Raw genomic sequence first — 26,499 nt, 5'->3', positions numbered from 1 at the left:
GATGGTGGTGGTGATGGTGGTGATGGTGGTAGTGGTGGTGGTGGTGATGACGGATGATGATGGATGATGATGGATGATAATGGATGATGATGATGATGATGGATCATGATGATACACTTAGAAATAGGCATTGCCAGACCTCAGCCTAACTACATGACTACATGCAAAGCCAGATCTGCTCACTATAAGCAGTGTTGCACCCAGGGCCTCACTGACACCCAGGAGAAGGCAAAGAGGAAAGAGAAGACAGAGAACTTCCTAAATGACCTCAGAGCTGGTTCTCTGCTTCTTACTAAGCATTAGGACAACAGAGATCCCCAGCAGGGACTCGTGTTACTGACAGTTGAGAAAAGCCTCAAGGTGACAGACTTTCAGTTCTGCTTTATAAGCACCTGGGTTAGCCATTTCTCTATTCTCGTGTGTGTCTTCTCTTGTGTGTAGGTAATTTAGAGTGGCAATTTAGAATCTGTCTGCTACCTTAAACGTAATACAGTACATACTTAGCACACTTAGTACATACTGTGCATACTTAGTACATACTTAGCATACTTAGTACATACTGTGCAGGGGAGTACAAGCATCTGTCACTCAAGAGACTGCTTTAAGCAGATTTCTGTGCTGGTAGCTTGGTCCCCAATGTGGCCATGGTAAGAGGTGGTGAGACCTCAAAAAGGCAGAGAGCCTAGAGGAGAGTCCCTGGGCCCCTGACTCAAAACGAACTGCTAAGGTTCTGGGTAGCTCTCATGAGAGAGCTGTTCTAAAATAACAGGTCTGCCCCCTGTCTGGCCTTTTGGGCTTTCTGCCTTGCCAGTGGATCACTCCCTCTTACATGCACTCCTATCATGGTGATGTCACTTGTCACAGGTCTTCACAGAACTGAACTGACACTAGCTAGCATCATGCCCTTAACATGGAAAGCTGAGAGCTAGCCAATCCCCCTTTCCTTATACAGTTCCCGGCCTCAGACTTGAATATTTGCTCACTACAGTAGTGAGCAAATATTTCTACTCGCTTCTTGGAGAATAAGAAAAAAGTGACTTACATATAGTCACATGGATTGTAGTGGGCACCACTAATGTTCATGGAGACATGTTTTCAGATAAATGCACATAAATATGTAAATTCATGCATGTAGGAACTCATCCAAAGCAGAAATCTGCACACAGAAAGATGTGATCTAGAGTTTGGAATTCTAGTAACTGGCCAGGGAGAGACAGAGGCCTCCACGCCTCTCCTACCTTTAGTCTCGCAGATCATCACGTTGCTGAACTCGCTCTCCCCTCCTTCATTAAAGCACTGCATCTTAATGTCATAGGAGGTCTCTGGCTGCAGGTGACCAATGGTGTGCCACTGCTTTGAACCTGGGGAAGGGAAACGAGATACTATAGATATCACACAGCCTGGAAGACACCAATGTGCTTATTTGGGATTTTCAGAATGAGATTTATAGAATCCCTTGTCATTTCATACAACTTGTGAGATTTTATATATATATATGTATATATACATATATACATATATATATATACATATATGTATATATATATATTCCCTATGTAAGTCATTTTTACTGCATCATGGATGAATAGCATTTCTACTAAGTGCCCTGTAAAGAAGGTGAATATATTAACTTGATTAAAGGGTATCTGGGTATTGGTTAGCAATGCTGGTTTTATTAAATTTAGTGGCATAGAGGAAAGACATCTCAAATCCTCATTTCAGCCCAGCAAGTGCAGTCACTATGCCCATCCACTAAAAAGCCATGGTACCAATAACAGTAAGCAGTGCGTGGCCCTGAGAAGGCGAGCAGCTTTAGAAAAGGCTTTACAGAACTCTCTTCCATTGCCACCGACACATCATGGGCTGACAGTCAAACACTGTAATAAAGTGCTGAGCATCCACAGAAGGCAAACTCTGCAGCAGGAACCCTCAGCCGCCGCTCCTGAGGCCATGTTTCTTTTGAGGCGGGGTCTCAGAACCATACAAGTGTCTCCACTATTAGGATTCTGTTATCTGTGGCATGCAGCCAAGGTTTCATTTAGAAACACTCCCAAACTGAGCACTTTAGTGTAAATCACCCTCCGTTTTCACTTTCATGGACCTGTGACAAAGATTCATAAACAGGGACATTTTTGCCAGATTTAATTAACTCTTCAAGTACTCTTAATCCCTTTTAGAAAATGACTCTTCAGACTGTCTCCAATGTTTCCTAGAAATCCAAGCATGCCACCAACCGATTTAAGAATTAATTAAAGGGAAAGAAAAAAATCAAGAAACCACCACATGCATAAGTCAAATCTGCTTGGCTGTCAGGACCAGTCTCACAGGCTCCTTTCTAATTCAACACAGACAAAAACATTTCAGCCCCTTCCAAGTCACTAGCACAAAAACCCTTCCTTCACACAGACTCACATCTTACAGGGGGGAAAATCTGATTGTCTAAGATAAAGTGTCTCTAAGGGGCTGTAGGAGTGGGTTCTACTGTGTGTGTGTGTGTGTGTGTGTGTGTGTGTGTGTGTGTGTGTGTGTGTGTGTGTGTGTATGTGTGTGTGTGTGTATGTATATGTATAGAGAGACCTCTCCTGTCCCAACTTGGTTTTGGTTTTGGTTTGGTTAGTTGGTTGGTTGGTTTTCCTTCCATTAAAGAACTGGTTGAAGGTAGAATGGGCCTATTTTTAAAATGTAAAAACATCCCATAAGACTACTTCTTAACTCTACCTTTTGGGCTTTCCTGGTTCTACACTCCATCCACAAACATCTCCATTAGACTCAAAGAACTAGTTAGACTTCAGACAACTGGTAACAGTGGGGCTAAGCTTCTGACTGCTTTTTGGGGGAAAATAGTTACAATATTCACCTACTTTGATTTATATTTCATTGTTGTGTTCAATCTTTCTAATAGCAAACACTATAGGTTGGTAAAGAGAAGGAATTTTTATATTTGATAAGTGAGGCAGCTATGTGTACTGTTGGGTCTAAACCCGTTCAGTGGATGTACACCCTCTGCTAAGCTTCCCACTTAGAACTGCAGAGCAAGATGAGCTTTACACACTGATTTCTCGGGAACTCCACTTAACAAGATAAAATACTCCACAGAAAAACACTGTCAGGCTGAGAACATTTGCAGTTATCTAAATGTGGCAAAGAATTAGAACATCAGACAATATAAGTGTTCTTATTGTAGTTTATAAAGGACTCATTAAAGAGAGAGAGGGAGGCCCTACATTTTGGATCAATACACACGTAAGTATCCAAATCTTTTAAGAAAATTTTAGGTACATATTTTAAAGAAGTATTTTGTTCCTGGTTTTGGAAGAATAAACCAATAGCTCCAACAGCCACAGAAAGAATTTCAAAATGAAAATAAGCAATAAGCAAATTACACAGCACAGCGGGTCCCACTTAAACATCTAACTGCTCAGTGTGCTACATTTATAAACAAGCATGCTGAGAACTAAGAGAGACTGCCATCCATGAGCACTGCTATGCATGACATGCTGTTAAATGCTCTTCTAGTCCCAGGCTCACATTCCCATCACAGAGCTTTGTAAAAGTTCAGATTCCTCTAAAGAGGGGAGTTTAAAAACCATTAATGCACAGGGATTCCTAGAAAGTACAGAAGGAAGGCGAGGACAAGGGAGAGACACAGAGAGCCACCTAACATCTGCTGTTTAGAACCATCTTATGCCAAATGTTTAACCAATGTCAAAAGTTTTAAAAATAAAAATCTGATATCTCCATTCTTCTAAATCATCTAAACTAAAACAAAGACTTGGACAGAACAAAATGCAGAAGTCATAATTATCTTTCTGTTTTTTCTAACAGCCTTTGGATTGACAGAAAGTATGCAAACTGAAGAGCCACACTCTAAGTACAGTGCACTGAATGCACCAAGCAAACGCCCAAGGCACCGATGTCTAGACCACCAAGAGCACATCGCTGCATCCCACTGTCTCCGGCTGCTCCTTGTGTTTCTTTCTCTCCCCCAAGATGGCTACCGCCATGACTTCTGAGAACACAGAACAAGCTTGCCACTGAAAGTTACAGAAAAAGAGAAAGAACCATTCTTTCATTCAAAAAAGAGTCATGTGCAGCTACCCTACTCAGTCTGTAAAGTTTTTATTATGTTACAAAAGTAACTCCATTGAATATGTAGTAAAAGAAGTCCTACATGGACTGGAAAGATCATTCAACAGTGAGGAGAACTTGATCAGTTTTTAGAGGACCTGGTTTGGTTCCAGCACCTATAGGGCAGCTTACAACTAACTATCACAACTTCAGTGCCAGGGGATCTGACACCCTCTTCTGACCTTTGTAGGCACCAGGCATACAAGTGATAAACATGTGGTCAAAATACTCATAAATATAAAAAAAATAAAATCCCCAAAAATGTTGTAATATTTGATATTAGATAGCATAATTAAGTTGATCTTAAAAAACTATTTAGTGGCAGGAAGTCATGTGGTAAATCCTAGGCTCAGAGCAATCTTCTGACAAGATTTACTATAATATATATATATATATATATATATATATATATTATACACACACACACACACACACATACACACATACACACACACACACACATACAGAGATATATCTATGTATAAGATAGAACTCATGGCCTGCCACATATTAAGCACATGATCTACCACTGAATTATATATCCAATCAAGACATTTACTATATCAAAAGATCAGACTTCTGGATAGACCTTGGAAGTTTTCCTCTCACACCAAGAATCCCAGTCTAAAATAGTACCAAGAATGGAGCATCCAGCTTCGACTCAAGGAACCTGTTACCCTGTGAGAGAACCTAGACTTTTATGTAAGAAAATTCTCCTCCTTATGCTTCCTTATAACCATCTGTCTGGACTGAAGCAGCTCCTCTCCCACACAGAACTCTGCTACTTTGAACCCAGTTCTCATGTTGCTTCCTATTTCCACCCCACTGGCAGACACTCCACTGCTCTTTTGGGCTCCATTCACATGCCCATCGACTCATCCAATACCGAATGCCTCACCATTGAAGGGATTGGGAATCTAGCAGAGGGAACAAAGAACCCACGTCTAAAGTAAGTCCATATTTAGTAAGAGAAATATGTAATTTCAAATACTTGTACTCATATATCTAGACTTCCATTAAATGCTGCAAAATAAACACAAAGGGTTTAAGTTGGGTTAGAACTTCAGGGAAGATCTGGTCTGAGAATGGGCACACAAAGTCCCAACAGAAGAGCATGAGAATACCCATGCAAAGCATTAGGAAAGGGGGATGTGAGCTGCAGAAACTGTCCTGCACCAAGGATCCGAGGCTGGGGTCAACATCTCCTGTAAAAAGATACAAAGGGCATGGCTGTGGGTAGAGATGTGGGCCAGTAGGTCACAGCAGCTACCAGGCCACAGGCAACATTCAAGACTGTACTGTATATGCAGCCAAGGAGCAGTGTTGACACCCTTCACACCTGGACTGTTGCTTGTTTCCTCTACAAAACACTCCAACTCCTTAACATCTTTAAAGGTAGGTTGCATGCTTAATTTGTGAGTGTCCTAGTACAGAGGTCTACAAACTGTTTGAGCAAGACATTTTTTTTTTTTAATTTCTTAAGATTTATACATTCAGACCACTGGTCATTACAAAAATAAAAAACAAAGTCAAAATCTATTTCAGATGAACTACTGAAGATTATCTTCTCCTATACTTTTATAACTGTTTCTGCAACATAATCAGGGCACTGTTGCCAGGGAGGGGAAACTGGGAAATTTGGGTTACATGGGAACAAGTCTAACAGCATACGCCAGCTCATTTCTAACTCAGTCTTAGCCTGTAAAGATGAGTTCATGATGTTTAGCCCCTTCCCATCTTGGCAAGGGTCCCAGCTTACCAAGAGACTCACCTTCCACAACATCTCTCTTGTAATCACTGTCATTGTCACTGTCTGTCGGTCGGTAATAGATATAGAATCCTTGAATGGGAGTGTTGTTATTGCTTGATGGAATATACTAGAAGACAGAAGCAAAGGCTTATCAGAGGCAAAAGTAAAAGTAATGTCCTAATTTCCCTCTGTATGGCAATGTTTCTCTTGGGTTTTTTATAGTGTACGTAGTAGTCATTTTTTAACCTAATTCAGAGATATTCAAAGGTATATGAGCAATTAGCTTACCACGGAACTAAATAAAAATAAAACAGTATACACTTCATTAACTTCAAAAATAACACACATTGGTTCAAAGAGAACAAAGCATAAAATGTTAAGTTAACACCACTTGGACGAGAGCAGAAGAAACAGTAATGCCATTCTTACCCTGTCTCTTAGAATATGTGCTGCAGGCAAACCGCAGTTCCCTTCCATTTCTCTGCAATTAAACATCCAACAACTCCGAGCATCACATTGTAGGAACACTACACTACTGACATGAAATCTCACTAAGACGTTCACTCACGTACCGTCCATTTTAGCATAATCTGAGTGTCGCTGACAGCCTCTGTGTACGCGATGTGAGGTCCAGTTATTGGGCGGTTGGAAAAACGATTTGGGAAGCCGGCCACCTGGTAAGGACGGGATGCTGAGCTCCGAAAACTCTCACCGTAATGGTTGATAGCAATGACCCTAAATTTGTATATTGAACCTTGAGGGATGTGGCAAAAACAAAGCACATGTAACTTAAAAAAGAAACTGTAACAAGGCCATGATACATCTAATGAATAAATTAAAATCCTAAATCAAGTTTCCTTATCACCTATATACAATCACTGGAAAGCTTTCAGTTCAGAAAACGTTACATATCTAAAACTGCTGCCTTCTCCCAACTAAATTAGACACAGACATCTGCGACACTTGTGCATATTCAAGATTCCAAAAGCAAAAGTGGCCATGAGCCCAAACAAAAGTGTAAACTTATCTATACTTTTTTCTCTCCTACAGAAAATATTTTTAATAGACTCAGTAATTGGGATTGGAGAACCAATTTAAAATCTAGACGTGAGGAATGGTTAAGGGGTGGGAATGTAGCTGAGTGGTAGAGCACAGGCTTAGCATGGACAAGGCCTTGGCTTCAATTTCCACCACTGAAATGATGCCAACAAAAATACTTAAGCAAAGTATGATACACTCTCAAAGTTAGACATAAAATGAGGGATGTAAAATTGTATTTATGGCAAGATTCCAGGGCATATAAAGACACAGAGAAAAAAGGCTAGAGAGAAATAACAAAATATAAACAGTGTGCATGGATGGGCAGAGTTGACATAACTTATTCTCTTTATATTTTATTTTCAAAATAAGAAACTGTTATCGTAACAAAAAACACAACCACCAGCAACAAAATATTATTACCTGGCTCTAAACTACGAACTTCCACAGAGAGTTTGGAAGGGGGAATGTCTTCAGCAGCCACCAGCCAATCACTAGTTCTCATCCTTTTATATTCTACCTTGAAGGCAGTGATGGGAGAGCCACCATTTGCGCGGGGAATCCAGGTGACATAGACTGAGGTCTCTGATGCCATAGAGATAGTAGGCCGATCTGGAGCCTCTGGGACTGAAAATTGGAACACATTTTTCCATCACCATGATGTCAGAGACAGGAATAACATAAAAACGCTCTGAGGGGTAAACCCTAGACCCAGTGTTAAAGGTCCCACATCAACTTTTTGTCATCAATAACAATATTATAGCCTGTCTCCCTGTCCTCTCTAAAAGCTAATGGGAAATAAAATGTACAAGAAAGGGAACATGAGAACTGGAAGGAGGAAAGAAAAAGTCAAATGATTACAGATATAATTAACTCACGAAGAAGGAAAGTTAATGAATGTGATGGCTTCTGCTTTTCTATTTTAGATTTATGGCTAAAGCAGTGAACAAGTAATTATTTGATTTTGGCTATATCATACAAACAATTCTCACAAATGTTTTCTTATTAGAAACGTTTTCCAAATTGCATAAACCAAGCCAACGACCTACTGATTATTGCACTGTTACTATTACATTCCTTTAACAGGTACCTCAAGGTCTCAGGAATTGCTGGTTTGAAACCAAGTCTGTCAGTGCATCCATGGAAAAATATGTTGAAATCAATACTAATAAGGTAACAAGGGAAGGAGAGAATGTGAGGAAGACAGGAACAGTGCCACAGAAAGACGATGATACAAACATAGAAAAGTAAGTCAGAGGGTGCTGTCCTACGTGACAGGTTAGAAAGACTAGACCCTGTGGAAGATGGAACCATTCGGAGAGAGGTCACATGCATTTAAATCAGGGGCCTAACTTCCCTTGCAGAACCAGCCGTCTAGTGGTTGTTACTGGCTTCCTTCCTGAGTCCTACAAGGATGGCCCACAAAATAGTTACACACACCCCAGTAAACTTCCAGTCTGCTTCCCTATCAGCTGCCTGTGAGTTCTGTGGAATCCAGTTCTCAGAAGGCCTGTAGGCCTTTTGGTGTGTAGCCAATTGAGTTTTTAAATAGACATGGAAGGGCAGCCTGGACCACAATGCCACAGTATTGGTGAAGATACTAAGGAAAAAGGCCTATCTTTATACATATTTCCCAAGCATGGACTTGTTTCATCTCAGCATCTCTTTGACCCTCCCTTGAAAGGCATAAGAAGGATATCACATGGAACATGGTTGTTGTATGCAGAAAACCAGGGTGTTTTACAAGACAAATGGCTTAAGGGGTGAACAGAAGAAGGTATTAGCAGGCAACTGTGAGTGATACTTACTATCTTCCTTTCCACTAGAAAGCAATGGGAACAGAATGGGCAGAAAGGTTAATGCAGGTCTTTACAGAAAGTCAGAGGACTTTCTCAGGGTGACTGTGCAAGATGCACACTCACCAAATGCCACAGGTCAAAGAGGAAAAGACAGTTACTCAGGAGAACATGTGTACAGAGAGGAACACGTGAAGTCTCTGCAACACCAGCAGCTGCACTGAAGATCACGTGGACTCCAACAGCAGCTCAGCCACTGTCTACACACTGAAACCTGGGAGCTGTTTCCTTATCTGGAAAGCAGACAGAATCTCCTCCTCGTGACATCGTTATAACCAGCAAGCAATAATTTCATAGGGGCATTTCAGCTTGGAGGATTCCAGACTCATGATCTTCACCTTCAGTCTCTTACAATCCATGCCTCTTGTAAATGCTTCCTTGCTGCCCACACCCAAGCTTCTTCCCTCTCATTCAATGCAGATTCTATTACTCTACCTCAGTGGTCCCCTCCCCGCTTTACTATAAAGTTGGCTGTACTTCAACTCCCTTATTCTAACTTAAGCTGTTCCCACTTCCTTTATTCTAACCTTAGCTGTCCCCTCCCTCCTATAGTCTAACTTCGGCTGTCCCCTCCCTCCTGTAATCTAACTTCGGCTGTCCCCTCCCTCCTGTAGTCTAACCTTGGCTGTCTCCACCCCCCTTCTTCATACACTGATGTCATCTTCATATTTTCTAGGTATATCTCTTGCATTTATTCCTCTTTAAGATCCTCTAGGTTTTTCTTTTTTCTTTTTTTTTTTTTGAGGGGGTAATGTGAATGCTGTCCCCCACTACCACAAATTTTACAGTCAAGTTTCAGCATTTGGGGAAATCATAGGGGTCAACAGACTCCAAGTGTAATAGAGGAACCTTGTCCTGGGGAAACTGTCTTCATGATCTCCCTTGCTAGGTTAGTACTACGGCTCTTCATAGCTCTCAGGAAAGGATTACACTTGTAAAAAGACTTATTTTATTAATTTGTTTATTTATTTACTTGCTGTAACACAGCACACATGTAAAGGTGCACTCGTATGGAGGTCAGAGGAGAGTTTGTAAGAGCCTTTTCTCTTCGTTCACCATGTGGGTCCTTGGGCTGTCAGGTAGTAAGTGTCCTTACTTGCTGCCTGAGATTACACTTTAAAGGTATCATAGAAGACATGGGCACCTGCCTGTGCCTTATACTATCATCATCCCCATCTGCAATAAGTCACACCAAACAAAATCTAATGTCTACACTGAGTGCACGGCATCATCTGTCTGTCTGCTATGTGAGGTATCTTTTTTTCACCTGGAGGGATCATCTTTCTCTTCTGAGGCTTAACTCAAGCACCAAGCAGTTGTGGGAACCATTATATGCCCTCCTTTGTACCCAGTGGGCGACTTGGGTATCTCTCCATCAACTCCAGAGGACTGGGAATATAAGCATAGGAAGAATGGGCAAGCTGGCTGTCATGGGTGTGCCTGTGCATATTATCCAATCTGTTGTTATGTATGAGCTTAGCTGTTTCTTCTTTTTAGCAGTCAACTCACTGGTGTGTATTCAGATGTCTGTATCACCCACTCTACTTTAAATCCTTGAGATCAAGGATTATTTCATCCCTGCTATGCTGGCTGTTAGTGATTTCCACATGTTGGGTTAAGTTAATAGCAAAGTATTCCCCTTTGAGGTGTCAACTTTACTCTCATAGTGCTGGTATTCGCATAGTAGTGTGTTTAAGTAACTGACAAACAGCTCTGAAGAGAGGCCCCTCAGGTAAGGAAGGTGCATGACACTGAAGAGGGCATCTCAGAGTACTAGGACCTGTTTTGTTTGATATCAATCCATGGTAAGCTATAAAAACAGGAGGGAAGCACAGAAACTTGTAGATCATAGTAGCAAATGTTCTTGGCATGTCCCAAGTTAGCATAATTACAAAAAGTGGCTTGAAGGAAGTGCATGTAGCTCAGTGGGACAGCACTTGCCTAGCACACACATGGCCCTGGGTATAATCCCCAGCATTGCACACACTTAAGACACACACACAACCAAACACACAATACACAGACACACACATACAGACACACACGCAACCAAACACACAATACACAGACACACACATACAGACACACACACACTTACATATGCCCAAACACATGCACACACATACACTATATATACACACACATATAAAAAATAGCTATGCAGGATAGAACACAACCTTAATAACTAATGTCCCTATCCTATCTCCCCAAAGTGAAACAGGACAGTGACATTTAAAAACAAACAAGATGAAGACTCTTTACCTCCACTATGCCTGGAGGAATCCGTAAGCACAACTCCAAAATTGCTGTTGGAAGCCTCTGCGGTAATAGGTCGCTTAGGGATGCCCACAGGTGGAAAGGAGGCCTGGGTGTTTTTTGATGATGCCATTTTTTCTGTAAAGTATTTTTTAAAAAGCAATAATCTTATACATACAAAATAAAACAAAAACTTACTATGAAACATACGTAGCTATGAAGAAACATGTGTCTGTGTCTAAATACAGTATCTCCCTTTACCTAGCTGGTGTCAGGAACTAGGACAAATGCTTGTCCTCCTCTAGTACTATTCAGAGAGCTCTAAATGTGCCTTTGCGGTGCCACTTTAATTGACACACATGACGGGTGCATTTGATGTAAGCTTGCCACAAGTTAGAATCACCTGAGAATGGAGCGTCCTGTGAAACACTGGAAGCCCCACCCTGAGGATGGTAGCAGTCCAGATCTGCTCAATCAGCTTCCCTGATGCTGCTGAGTGGATTCATCCTGCTACTGCTGCTCACTCCAGTGTTGCCAGTGTCTGTCACTGAGGACCAGCAGTTCTCCAGAAACCTTCCAAGTTGTCTCTGTCCTTGCCTATGTCTGTCTCTGTCTGTCTATGTCTGTCTCTGTCTATGTCCTTGTCTCTGTCTATCTGTCTCTGTCTATGTCTGTCTCTGTCTATGTCCTTGTCTCTGTCTATGTCCTTGTCTCTGTCTATGTCTGTCTATGTCTGTGTTTGTCTATGTCTGTGTCTGTGTGTATGTCCATGTCTCTGTGCCTGCATTGGTTCTCTTCCTCTAGAGAACCTTGACTACTAAAACAACAGAGCAGGAAACCTGAATGAGGACCTGAGCAGAGGCTTTGATTAGCCCATTTTCCTTTTGTTGCACATATTCATTCCAAAATAATAATCATAATTAAGAACTTTCTGTTAAGACTGTTCCACAGAAAATATACTAATTTTAATGTTGTAATAAGCAAAAATGAAACTGATTCCTCGTTGTTTTCTAGTTTTTAAACTGAAACAGCTATTTAATGGTTATAGGCCAGACTATGAATAACTAGGACCTACTAGTGAAAACTTGACTGAAGACTCATTTAAAATGGGAAGTACACATTTCTGCTGGCTAGTGAGTAGTGAAGGTCATTTCCCAAAGTCACCAAATGCACCCATGTCAGTCTCAGAGGCCATTTCTCTTCCAGCACTGACTTCTTCAGGGTTGCCCTCTCCACCCCTGAAGTATTTGCCTTTATCTGGGCCACCCTGGCATAGCCTCGTCTACCTGGACTTCCCTCTCCAGCTGCTCACCAGGAACACTTCTGTCATGGTACTGCTCATGTTGTTCTGTTTTTCCCTACCCTACTCTCTTCCATTACTACTAACTGCATAACTCCAGTCCAAATGTTCCATCTCCTCGTAGCTCACAAGGCGTCACCAGCAAAGACTTGGCAAGTTCCACAGAGTGCTGTGTCACAGAGCCACACTGTCACACACATACCCATCCCCCAACACATACCCATCCCCCAGATGTCTTCCCAATTTGTTCCATCACAGCAGCCCTTTAGTGTTCCTGGTGTGCACACTTAGCACACCATTCTTAGTGCCTGGGTGGACCCCAGTGGATCTGCCAGGAATGAATTCCCTCCTGATGTTTAGAGACCTTTTACATCCCCTTCTTTAAACATCTCCCTGCTGACTAATACTGAACACATCCCTGGCCACCTACTTACAGTAACTTCAATGCAGACACTCCCCAAGTCCATCCCTGAAGTTATTTCTTTGTTAACACCACCAGCTGACATACTTAGAACTTAGGCTCCTCCCACCTGGAGCATGCAGTCCATGAGGATCAGTTTTGTCTATTTTCTACACTGCCCAGGGCACAATCAGTGTTGATAAACCCCAAAAACAAACTGAATTTTGTCTAGAGCTGTTACTTGACTGTGCATTTTACCTTCTCATTAGAGTGTACACTCCACTGTTGGATCTCAACCTGCCTGTCTCTCATTCCTGTGCCTCAGCCATGTGAATGCTGCTCATCATGCACTTCTAAAAATATGTATGGAATACTACACTGGAATCAATAATACAACTACCTAAATGTAGTCCCCTAAAGGGTGCTAGAATATGTATAGATAATAGATTAGTAGCTTAGAATTTCTACTATCCAATAGGAATCCTCACAAATTCTCACAAGTAAATTGGCATTAAACAGCCAGTTCACTCTGACGGAAGATGACACTCACCTTTGCTGGTCCGGAAGGTAAGCATGGCAGGCTGTCCTTCACCAACTGCACTTCTAGCCACCATCAAAACTTCATAGAGACTTGATGGCTCCAGCTCAGTTAGATGCAGCTCATTTTCACTCCCTGGGACACGAACTGTGTGCCAGCTGCCCACTGCACCACTACCATCGTCCAGCTGCTCAAGAGAAACCAGAATCATGAGAGACAGAGGGCAGAGAATATGTCTCACCAATTACAAAGAAAGTAGCATGTATCTAATTCTAGAGGAGTTTGCAGAAGTGATCTGTTATTGTGAGCAAGAGATACGATGCCCTTTATCTTATGAAATGTATTAATCTCATTAAGATTATAAGAGGAGCTTTTAAATTTTGCTTTAGTGTAAGCCAGCAGAGGAAACATATATGACCCAAAGAATCAACACATAGAGGCCCAAGCATGACCAAATAAATAAACAAACCATTTAAGATTCTAGTACTAGTAAGAAGCCAGCCTACAATGCAATGGTCACAGATAATGCCAGAGGACCTTGCCCCAATAGGAATTATTTGATGAGTATTCTACAACCTTAGTAAACAACAGAATTACAGTTTTCAAAGTAACTTACAGTGTTTGATGCCCAGTGGGTTAAAACAAGAAGTTTGATGGTAAATGGTTACTGATGGGGGCCAGAGTCAGAGCTCAAGGGCAATCACTAGCCTAGCTTGAAACCTTGAGTTCCAGTACAGGGTATGAAGTAGGGAAGAAAGAAGAGAGAGAAAGAAGGAGGGAGGAAGAGAGGGAGGAAAGGAGAAAGGGAGGGAGAAAAAGATGAAGAAAGGGAAGAAAGGAGGGAGGGATAGAGGGAAGGAAGGAGAGAAAAAGAGAAGGAGAGAGGGACAGAAGGAAGGAGGGAGAAAGGGAAGGAGAGGGAGGGGAGGGAGAGAGGGAGGGAGAGAGGGAAGATGTTATGGTTACTTTGGATTAGACTTCAACTTGGGAAAAAATTACTTATACTTCATCCTTACTGATATCCTAAGATCTGTCAATCCAGAATGACTAGTGAGGATACCTCTGACAAACTTATTCTGGAATACTCTCACTTTCTACTCTACCACAAATGTAAAACATAATAAACAAATGTCTCACACATACACAGGGTTAAGGAATGAGAACAGAAAAATGAATTACCTTTCGGTACTTCACGAAATAGGCATTGATAGGCATCCCACCATCCCTCCCTGCTCTCCACACCAGGTTGTATGTGTCTGGCATGTGGGTCTGAGGGGGGCTCAGTATGTTAGGAGCATCGGGGACAGAGGCATTTTTCTCTGCTGGCAATTCCACTCCACTGGAATGCACCTTCGCTGGAAACAAGTTCAGCAGGCCGGACTCTGAACCGTCTCGTGGGTCTCGTTCATCATTCTGAGAAGCTTCAGAAGGTGTGACTGACTCTGCCTTTGTGTTTGTCTCAAAAGGAACTGCATAGAGGAGGAGAGGAATAAAGGGAGAGTGCTTAAAGAAGTTTGCCGTTCCAGCATCTTCTACCCAGTTAATATCAGCGCCCATGCTGCCATTAGGAGCAAACTCGAATCTGAGAACTTAAAACGGTTCACCAATTCATTCAGAGTGACCTCTGATGTGTACTGTCGACCTGTCTGCTCACTGGAAAGCAAGGGGGTTGTTTGGGGAACTAGTAGCAAGGTGCTAGTGAACACACTTCTATTTTTACTTAGCTCTGCATTAATACTGAGGTTTTACAGTAACAATTTACTAACTCAACGTAAAAAGTCTTAGCGAGTTTAACACAATGGCCAGTGAATGGAATGGAACATCACTGTGAACAAAGAGACTGATGAAGAACATGGGAGACAGTGTGATGGCTCAGTGGACAAAGGCAGCTGCCGCCATGCATGACAACCTGGGTCCCATCTCCCAGAACCCACAGAGTAGGCTAGAACCAACTCCTTCGAGTTGCCCCCGACCTCTACATGTATGCCCCTCCCCAAACGCACAAGAAATAAATGTGGTGGTTTTTTGTTTTGGTTTGGTTTTGGTTAGGTTTAGTTTGGGTTTTAATGATCAGCATTGCTCTCACACCCTCTGGGAAGCTAGTTTTCAAAGTTCCTTCCCAGAATTCCCACTTCCACAGTGCCCTCCAGCCCTGCATCTCAGCCTAAGCCTCAGGAAGTCCTGGTTCATCTGCTTACACTTCACCTTGGGCTTTGGCCTCCACACAGGCACGTGCCAGCTGGTCTTGTGCAGAGATTTCCCAGACAGAGATGGAGATGAGGTGCCATTTCCACAAAAGTTCGCAGGAGAGTGAAGCTACCTCGGCTGCATCCATTGATTATAGCCAAGTTACAAATTACTAACCCCAAGCAAGCAAGCACAAGAAAGAACAGCCCAGCTGCATGTAGCTAACAGAACAGAATAGAACAGAACAAGACAGCAAAGGGGCTGTGCCACTAATATTTCGGGCAGTCGTTACTCATTAATAGGTATCCCACTTATGATGGGTAATCTGGACGAGATTTCTAATCTCCACAGAAGCATGCCTCTCTCTGGGCACGTTCATGAGGCACTTTCTAGACTGGATTAATTACAGGGGGAACCTTACACTAATCTATGGGCTTGATACCGGGCTAAAAAACAAAAGGAGAAAGCCAGCTAGGCACCAGCATTCCTCTCTCTCTTTGCTTTTTGACTGTAGATGTAAAGTGACCAGATGAAATCCTAGCACAAAATCCCACTGCTAGCCAAGGATCTACTGCCATGGCAGCTGCCAGGGGAGGGAGACTTGGTTTTTCTTAATGGTGTGTCCTCTAGTAGGCAAACCACAAGCCAGGGCAGACCCCACTCCCAAAACTATCTGGGCAACACAAACTGGACTTGATAGGGGGAAAAAAAATCTCAAAGTTGGGTGGAAAGCAATGGTAAGGTAGAGAAGGTCATTATTGGAACAGTTGGGGAAGGGAGGGTAGATATATTCAATATAAATGGTATGAAGCTCTCAATGAATTAAAATATCACTTAAAATTTGCCAGTCTAAAGATAGCTAAGACTTAACACCTACTTCCGACAGCATTTAGAATATACAGAGGAAGGTAAAAATAAGGTATTTGACTTTTAAGAAAAGGGTGCAAATATCCAAAACTACAGAGCACATTTTTATACCAAGAACTGTACAAGACATTTAATATAAATAATCTCATTTAGTTCTCAGTTGGAGAGGAATGCTTTCTCCTGCTTTGCAGATGAGAAGATGGAGCTGTAGAAGAACGTTAGCGGGCAGCTGTGAGAAGAACGGGAAGGTGTGAGAGCTCGGTGAAGACAGACAGACTGCCAGTGTAATAAAGCCTAAGAATTGACAACTTGGCTCCTTTCCAGTACTATTAATACTGGCAACAAAAGGTCCCCATTATTCACTCCTTTGAGAAGGAAGGGGAAGGCATAACATGGGGACACCACAGAGACTATGACACACAGCAGTTACTTCTACAATGAGGTCAGAATCCTGCTAAAAGGGTGGGTGTGATTTTAGAACCACAACACATTAACAAAAATCCCACAAGACCCAGACTAACAGTGTAAGGTCAGGTCTCTGTTAGTGTATGAAAGAATGTCCTAGAATCATCCTCCACCAAAGAAAATAAGAAGCTAGTGTGAAGCCGTGCAGAAGAAAACTAATTAAGTTCACTGAGACAACTTGAAAATATTGCTCCTGGAAGGAGCATGTTTACCTAGTGAGTCAGAGAGGAGTAGACACTCGGGGTGGATGTTGTGCCTGCTAGTGCTAAGAAATGAGCTGCAGCCGGAGGGGAGTAGCTGTGGCCTGGGTGGTGGGGAAGGACTCTCGTTTCATTAGTAGTTTCCTGGATCCTCCCGGCAGCTGACCACTGGGAAGTGGTATCTGGCCACAAAAGATTTTCCATACCACGTGCCTCAGTTTATAAAGAAGAACATTTCTGCAGCCTGCCTGCTGGAAGAGCACAACTCCGTTTCTGTCACTCCAGGTGCACTGCAGCCTGCCACAACTTTTAAAATGGGGGAAACTAAGTAATCTCTACTGTTGCAAATAAGACACTTTGAGTAATTAAAAAATTGTACTAGATACTGTTTAAAGATCTTGGCCACAAGCATGCTCTTCATTTTATCCCAATAAACTCACCATCAAGTAAAAATATTAAGTTGGAAAAGTACATTTACTATTCCCAATCCATTGGACGCCACTCTTTTGCAACAGCACACTACAGCAGCCATGTCCCCCTCGTCTGGAACAGTTGGCTGGGAGGAACACCTCACTGCTACTGCCTAGTGTCAGAATACCAAAGCTCTTCTTGCTAGCCCAGGAAGAGGCCAAAATTCCGAGTTGTTTCTACTGAATGTGTATTACTTCCATACCAGTGTTTTAAATGGAAAAATTTTATGTGGAATCATCTTCAGTTGGTAACTGTCTAGATTTTCAAGTGCTCATGGATAGTTAACTCTATCTCAGTGTGTCTTCAAAAGAACTCTATAAGGCAGGCCAAATTCTAGTTCTGTATCTTGAAAATAGTATGTTTATTCTTTGTAAATTTCACACATTTATTATATATTGTGTTTTGATCACATTGGTCCATCACTACCTCCCCCACTCTCCAATTCTTACTGCCCCACCCTGGTCTCTCTCCCAACTTCATGTCCTACTTTTTTTTAATCTTAAGGAAATATTTGCTCTGGTTTGGTTCTTTGAGATAGGTTCTTACTCCACGGTCTGGGCTAGCCTTGACCTTGTAGCAATATTCCTGCCTCAGTCTCCCAACTGTCAATTCCAAGCATGAATCACCCTACCTTCCAGCTGAAAGGTAGACTGCGTTTGAATTAGGAAAAAAAATATAGCAATGTTACTGAACTTAATAAGTCTGAGTACAAACTAATATAATGTGAAATACAACTATACCTGACCAACATGTCCCCATGTGACCACTCATATCCACACCATACTACAGGGAACCTAGTCCAGCCTCCAGTAAAGTCTGGAGCAGACAGAACTCACTCTATAATACTATACATCCAGGACCTCAAAAGCTCAAGGTTTCTGGAAAGAAGGGAGAGGGAGTTGTCACCCACTTTCAAATCTAGCTTACCCTCCCCATAGTAAACAAAAGAACTGACAGTTAACACTAGGGTTTAATGAGGCTTGGGTTTCTATACAAAGAAGTGTACTACTATGTACTATTTGAGCTTTAATAGACTCAACCAGGTCTTAATAGTTCCTCTAGAACATAGAAAAGCCCAGGTGGGTAGGCTGTAGCTGACGGAGTTATTGCTCATTAAAACGGCATTTACCAGGACAGGACTCTGGAGCAGAGGAGAATGTTAAAGATCCAATCTAAGCAAGTTAGATAATGAAATTTAAGTGTTTCAGACTTCTCATATTTAAAATGAGAAAGAAAAAGAAAACTAGTTCTGTCTGCTACAACCACAACATCTACATCTCTTTATACTGTGGTACATTTGCATAAAATAATCCTACCTGCTAAGTTCTACCCAGGCATCTCCTATAGACTTGCTAGCAGCTAATAATATTAAACTGTGCCATTCTTATCTTGCCCAGTGGAGGTTATAAATACATATATATACACACATATATACATATATATATTCATATACAAATATATTCATATGTTCATATATCTAAATTTAATAACACTCAACTGTTTCTATCTGAAACTACCTAAAGTTATTAAAGTCAATAACTACCTCTTCCTGCCACAGTGAATAATGATAATTTATCAGTAATTAGACAGCAATACTCATAATCTCATATGTTAAACTTATAAAATGTTTTCTATTACCAGACACTACTGTAAGAGCTTTCCTGTGCTGGCCTCTTGGACTTGAATATGAATCCTATGAACAGGACGTTAGTGACATCAGGAGGAAGCAGAGTTGAGCAACTGGCCTCTGGTTGGCACACTGCATTATTTCAGCACAGCCTACAGACTTCATGTCCACACAGTGTACCACCTCTAACAGGCATCAAACAGTACATTCACATATGAGAATGCAGTTCCCTAGATTCTGCACACTTCTCTTCTGGCCTCTAGCTTTACCCAGAGCTGGAGACTCCTTGTTTATGAGAACAAACAAACAGCAATGTTAACAGCCAACTCTAGCACCAGCACTTTTCTGCCAAGACCACCCAAGGCTCCTCCTCTGCTTTTAGGATATGTATGGAGGACAGGACAGGCAAGAACACCCATGAGAGCCTGGACTGGAAACTAACTAACGCAGGGAACTCCACAGCCCAGAGCCACTATTGAGAGAAGAGTGTAAACTCCAGAATACACAGTGACCTAAATCCCACAGGCACCATAACCAGAGGAGACAACGGAGGCCCGGGAAGAAAAAGGTCACTTAAAGCCCTGTAGGAGTGTCTAAGGCAGGAACCTCAGTGTCCCTGTATTAAAACAGTACTGGATACTCTACATCTCAGCAGACAAACACAGCAACAGTCTACTCAGCTGACTGACAACCAACTGATAACCAACCAGCTTAAGAACCACTTCTCCAGCCACTGACTTAACACTGGGGAATGCTGCTCGACATGCCCCCGATGTGAGGTCAGAATTGGAGTACTTCAAACATCATATGCAACTGCTAAGTCATTATCATGTCAAATCAATGGGATATAAATACCATTCCAAATCCCATTAGAAAGATAACTGAGGTAGCCATATATGGGCATTTGATAGGACCCTAAGTCTACCTTCTCAATACATGCTAATCCTTCACACTTTGAGATCTTGTTTCTCATGTTCTCCTCCGAAAACTATGTGAGAAAACGTCTTCAGTACCTTCAAAACCCAAAGCCATTAATAACACAGACAGACTGTATTTTGAGCTCATTCCTAAGAATTAAATGTGAAATGGAGACCAAGGCTCACCTAGTTTCCATACAGCAAAATACCCCCAAACATAGTCCTTCATTTCATTGCCACAGGGAAAACATACATCCATTGAAATAACCTTTCAAATCATCTTTTCCCCCACTACAAAAGGGCACTGTTCTACTGAGGAAAAAAAAATGCTGAAAACAACTTACCAACTGTGAGGAATGCTTCTGACTGTGTGCTGCCATGTTTGTTTGTAGCTTCACAAGTGTATTTCCCAACATGCTCCCGAGTAACTGCCTGAATAGACAGAGAGCTCGAGCCAGCTTGGGACATGATGAGGTAGACAGGCTCCAGGTCCAGGTCCCCAGGCCGGAACAGGTGGGACTTTCGGGATTTGGACCTAAGGACCTGAGATGGATGGCTGGTTATCAATCCATGGCGGCTGTACCAATGAATGACTGGGACAGGCACTCCCGTGGCATTGCAAGACAAAGTCACGAAGTCTCCATCCATCACCTCTACGTTTGCTGGTGCGGTGACTATAACAGGCTTCTGTCCACTGTCTATTAGAAACACAATTTACATAATCAAAACTAGGAATGGGGTAGCATCTGCCCCGCAAAGTAACTTCATCCTACTACAAAGATAGCCCCCCTTGCCGATTAGCTCTCTCTCCTCAACTTTCACCCTGTAAAGCTGATAACTAAAAGTAGAGTGTTTCAGAGCCCACAGAGACACATGCCTCCAAGCCTAATGATATGGGTTCCATCCCTGCAACCCACATGGTTGCAAGAAAGCTAACTTCCACAAGTTGTCCTCTGACCTCCACATATGCACACGCACCCCCCCACACACACACAGAGACACACACATACTCACACAAAACATAATTCTAAGAAGCAGAGATAGCCCAATGTGTAAGGGGAGGGTGAAGTCCTGAGGAAATGTCTATTACTGACAAGGACCTCAATGCCTGAAACCCACAGGAATTTGCAAAGCCTTCCCAGGTGAGTTAGGCTCAGGGACCTGGCAAAGTCTTCTTCTGGTACCTGTGTGAATATTGACAATGCATGCAAAAAACAAACAATAGCAGCTCTGGCTTCTGGGATGACTACACCCTGAGTCTGCTCCCAAGAAATCCTCCTCCGGAGGTCAGCTAGGTGTCCTCCAGCAGAATGGGCACAGTCCAGCCAATGCCAGCTTTTCTGAACGTATTTGTGTGTGCTTGCCCTTTCTTCATTCCTATGCCACCCCTCAGGGCTCCAGTACCAAGCCATGCAGGATGTTCTATGCAATTTTTGTGTGTGAGGGGAGCAGTTTGGGAAAAGGAGTTATTCTGTGTGACCCTGGTTATCATGGAACTTGCTCTGTGGACCAGGCTGCCCTTGAACTCAGGGATTAAAGGGGTGCCCTACCACACTCAGATTACACTGTGTAATTTTTAAAAAGTAGAATTTTTCATAGTTGTAGATTCACCAAATTTCCTATGTAGACTTCTTGTCCTCCTGGAAGAAGTGTATTTAAACAAATCTACTGAGATTCCAATAGGTGTACCGTGCCTACTAGACTGTTATAAATACAAGAGGGTAAGCCAGACATCACATGAAAGGGGTAAAGAAACATAAGACTACATAATATTCCTTCAAGAAAACAGTCAGTTCTGGTGAAATCTCATTAGAAAAAGTCTGAGAGAGAGAGAGAGAGAGAGAGAGAGAGAGAGAAAGAGAGAGAGAGAGAAAGAGAGAGAGAGAGAGAGAGAGAGAGAGAGAGAGAGAAAGAGAGAAATCTGTCTTAAATGCAATTTGACATATTTTTTACCACGGACATGAACACCATTTTGTTTCTAAATCACAACAGCACCAAGTCTTCCCTCCCAGAGTATTTTCTGGTTCTGGTATTTTCTGGAGGGAATTTTAAATAAGGCCACAATAAAATACTGATCCACACAGAGGACATTTGTTTCCAGAATGTTTCTTTCTCTCTAGACCTATTTATCATCTCTGATAAAACAAAGGACACTGGATCTTCAATGGTTTCTGAATTTTCTCACGTGAATGGGTATAACAGCTCTCGCTGGCTAGAACATGTACAGCCCTGAGGACTGAGAAAGCAGAACACTGCTTGGCAGGCTTATGTGCCATTCATAAATGCCATACATGACTTGCTAAGACACTGACTCATAGATCACACAGGTACCCTCCAACATATCCCTCAAAAACTTTCCCTTGTGAATTTATCTTTATGTACCACGTGAGTTAGAGATTCAGTTTTACTTTCTATTTCACTGTGATGGTTAATTAATTCAAGTCAAAACTAGAAACAGATATCCTCCCCCATGGAATACATAATGCCAGTTCATTCAGGTCTTTCCATGTAAGGAGATTTTTGTCATACTCTGCCATGTCCAAGAGTCTATTTGTTCCTGCAGTAGTATAATGCTTTTGAAATTATTACCGGATCTTTACATTTACAGCAAGTTCCCCATGCTTTTTGAGTACTCTAGTTATTCTGGGGCCTCTGCTTACCTTTATAAACTTTATAATCATTTTCTCAGGGGCACACACACACACAGGCACAGAGCCTCACACACAAAAAGTGCACAGAATATCCTGCATGACTTGGTGCTGGAGCCCTGAGGGGTGGCATAGGAATGAAGAAAGGGCAGACACATACACACACAGAGATGCATGCATTCTCATATAATCCAGGCTGAACTCAAAATAATGACAAAGCAAAGGATGACCCTGAACTCCTGATTCCCCAGCCTCTACCTTCCAAGTACTGGTGTTATTGGCAGGTGCCATTAGAGCCCAGCTAAAGTCTTCAAAATATTCTGACAATATTCCAACTGTAGTAGCAAAAATCTACAGAAAAAGTTTGAAAAGAAAAGATTACCATATAATTCCAAATGTTGCTATCCATAATCTAGAATGTATCTTCATATGTAACTTTGTTACCAATATGAAAGTAATTTTTAAATAGTATTTTCTGTTTGTTGCTGGTATACAGAAAGGCAAATTATTTGTACTTATTTAGGTCTTCACCTAGCTTCTTGCTAAATATTAGTATTTTAATAAAATATATAAGTAAGAGCTAGCAAGCACTTTGCATATTGTACAATAGCAATATTGACTGTAAATTAATAACTGGACTACTTTTGTGTCTTTCTGTATTGACTGGGTTCTCTCACACATAGATACCTGGAGTGAATTTTAAAGAGAGTACCTTTTACACTTCCATGGTAAGAGATGTTTCATCTAAGTCTTTGCTAGACACCTTTTATCAAGTTCTATTTCCATTTTTCTGACTGTCTAACATAGATTTATCTCATTTTTCCTACTTCTAATGAGATAATCATGGTTTTTCTCCTTTATACAGTAAATAGGATGAACAATATATTTTATGGTAGACTTCTGAAATATCTGCTTCAGCAAGATATGTATTTTTTATACATTCCTGGCATGATGATATGTAATTTGTGATTCTTACCTATGTTCACAAAAAGACCTGCCTTTAGCTCACTTTCTGATCCCATCTTTCTGTGATTTTGGACTTCAGATTATACTGACTAGAGACTTTCCATTTCCCCTTCTCTCTGGGAGGGTTGTGTAATATCTGGAAAGCTCTATTACTCTACAAAACCATCTGGCCTGATGTTTTCTTTGTGGGAAAAACTTAACTCCTAATTCAATTTCTGCCATAGCTGTAGGAAAAAAAAAAAAAACCTACTCAGGTTTTTTATTTACTTTAAGTCAGCTTTACTCAGTTCTATTTTCCCTTAGAATTTGCCCATGTTATAGTTTGAATCTGGAGTTCCCCACAAAAGCCTATGAGTTGAAAGCTTGGTCAACAGGCTGCCAGACTGCTTGAGTGATAATGACTTTTTAACAAGATGGGGCCTAGTTGAAAAAGGAGTTAGGTCTCCGGGGGTGTGTCCTTTGAGGGGAGACTGGGAACTTGCCCCTGTCTGTCCTTCAGCTTCCAAGCCATGACCTAAGCAGATCTCCTCTAGATTTACTTCAGCCAGGATGTTCTCTCTATACTGGCTACCACAGGCCCAAAGCAACAGGCCCAAGTGAGCATGTCTGAAGCTATGAGCTAAAGTAAAGCTTTCTTCCTTTTGATCATCTCAGGGGTTCAGTGGTAGGAGCGAACACCACAGCTGTTTATATTTGTAATGTATTGTCCTATCGATTACTTTAATACTCTTAACCTCTATATTGACACTTACAATTTCCTTCTCTTAATACTGTCCCTTTATATCCATCTTTTTACTTGATTTTGCCAAAGATTGGTCCAATTTCATTAGACTTTACCAGGAATGAATTTCCACGCTTTTTATCTTGTGCTTTCCCTTTCTTTTCTTAGATGCTTTCTGCTCTTGGCTTTGCTTCTCCTGTCTTCTGACTTCTTCGAATCTACTCTAATGTTCCTTTAATTTAGTCAATAATTTTCAACCTTACTTGTTTTCTTTGGTAAGCACATAAAGCTATAAAAGTCCTAAATTCCATGTTGGCTGTCTTCCCACAGGACGATTGATTGTTCTAGTTAGTCTTATGTCAATGTGACACAGGCTAGTTAACTGAAAGGAGGGAACCTCAATTGAGAAAACACTTTCATAAGTTCCAGCTGTAAGGCATTTTCTTAATTAGTGATTGATGGGGCAGGTCCAGCCCATTCTGGGTGGTGCCACTTAGATTGGTGGTCCTAGGCTCTATAAGAGGGCAGGCTAAGCAAGCCTTGTGGAGCAAGCCAGTAAGCAGCACCTCTCTATGGCCTCTGCATCAGCTCCTCCGTCCAGACTCCTGCCCTTGAATTCCTGCCCTCACTGCTTTGATGAACCGTGAATATGGAACCATGAGAGAAATAAACCCTTTCTTCTCCAACTTGTTTTTGCTCATGGTGTTTCATCGCACCAATAGTAACAGTAACTAAGACATTGCTCTTTGGCATTTTCATTGCCATTCACCTTAAAGTATTTTAAGCTTCCACCATGATTTTGAAGTGTAATCTTCAAATACAAGATAACTTTCTTTAAAAATGTTTGTTTTATTATTAACTTCTAAATTTGTCATACTCAGATCAAAGAGCTGTTGTTTCACACAGATACTCTGAACTTTGAAATGTTTATAGCTAGCACCACAAACAAGTTCCCTATTATAAATCAATAAGGAAAATACCCCAAACTTAAATTTTCAAGTGGGCAAAAGACAGGTAATATGTAAAGAAGTAAGTCTAAATGTCTTGCTGGTATATAAAAAGAGACCTAATTTCACCTAGAATAAAAGAAGTACAGATTAAAAAGTATTTTTCCCCGATAAGATTTCAAAGGTTGAGGGAAAATAAAAATACAATAAAAATTTTTGAAAAACCTGGGTTGAGGAAACAACCTAGTTGGTAAAGTGCTTGCATCACAAGGATGAGTTTGGATTCCTACCACCCACATAAAAGCTGGGTATGGGAGTATGTATTTAGTATTTGCAAGCCCAGTGCAGGGAGTTGGGCAAGGAGGCAGATCCTCCAAAGTCACTGTCCAGCCAGCTTAGCCCAATCAGTGAGTTTCAGGTTCAAAACATAAAGGAATTCAGCAAGACACTTAACGAATTCAGCAAGGCACTTAACTTCAACTTCTAGACTCCAAGAGCACACATGTACACACACGCGCGCATACACACACACACACACACACACACAAATTGATCCTACTATGTTTTGGTGAGAGTGTGAGCAAACAGAAATGCTCATGGAAGTATGAACTCATGATAATTATGAAAAGAAAGTCAATAATATCTATTAAAATTTCTAATGTATACATACATAGGTTTATTCTGCAAGTTCACTTTTAGAAATTTCTTTTAGAGATACTCACACAGATGCAGAAAAATCGAAATGTTCATCATATCTCAAACAGCTATCAACAAGATGCTAGTCAAATTACTGCAAGTATACACTGAAACTGTAAGCAGCTGTCTTTCTTAAAGAATAAAAATATGGTTTGGTGTACCATATGAGAAGAAATTCAAACTTTAAGTTAAGCAAAACTTTTAAAGGTAACATTTCTAGCATGATTTACCCTTTTAAAAGATAATAGAAATGCATACACACACACACATACACACACACACATACATACATACACACACATACTTGTAGTGTATAATTCTATTCTGTGTGCATAGAAGTTTATTCAAGAAACTGATAAAACCAGTTGGTTGTAAAGAAAATGGTGGCTGTTGGATGGTGGTCAGGATAAGGAGGGCAAGAGAGACTGTCGACTTTGCTATATACCTTTAGAAATTATGAAGAAAGTGTTTAAAACACATATTTTGCAACAGTACATTATTTAGGGCCTAGAGGAGCCCAG

General features: G+C 41.4%; 1 protein-coding gene and 1 pseudogene across 3 annotated transcripts in view; both read right to left on the bottom strand.

The window, feature by feature from the left end:
* The window catches only part of Cdon (cell adhesion associated, oncogene regulated), an 87,605-nt gene that overhangs the window by 23,560 nt on the left and 37,546 nt on the right, over positions 1-26,499 (bottom strand). For all 3 annotated transcript variants that reach the window (XM_031345349.1, XM_031345350.1, XM_031345351.1), the window contains exons 8-15: positions 20,345-20,698; positions 14,446-14,735; positions 13,279-13,453; positions 11,035-11,166; positions 7,340-7,543; positions 6,451-6,632; positions 5,900-6,005; positions 1,239-1,361 (exon numbers count right to left, since the gene is read on the bottom strand). In XM_031345349.1, the coding sequence (XP_031201209.1) occupies positions 1,239-1,361; positions 5,900-6,005; positions 6,451-6,632; positions 7,340-7,543; positions 11,035-11,166; positions 13,279-13,453; positions 14,446-14,735; positions 20,345-20,698 (1,566 nt within the window). The remainder of the gene's footprint in view (positions 1-1,238; positions 1,362-5,899; positions 6,006-6,450; positions 6,633-7,339; positions 7,544-11,034; positions 11,167-13,278; positions 13,454-14,445; positions 14,736-20,344; positions 20,699-26,499) is intronic.
* On the bottom strand, positions 9,515-9,669 carry LOC116074175 (annotated as a pseudogene).

The sequence above is a fragment of the Mastomys coucha genome, unplaced genomic scaffold (genome assembly GCF_008632895.1).
Source record: "Mastomys coucha isolate ucsf_1 unplaced genomic scaffold, UCSF_Mcou_1 pScaffold23, whole genome shotgun sequence".
Classification (NCBI taxonomy): Eukaryota; Metazoa; Chordata; class Mammalia; order Rodentia; family Muridae; genus Mastomys; species Mastomys coucha.
The sequence above is the reverse complement of the archived record's forward strand: the minus strand, read 5'-3'. Positions and strand labels throughout refer to the sequence as shown.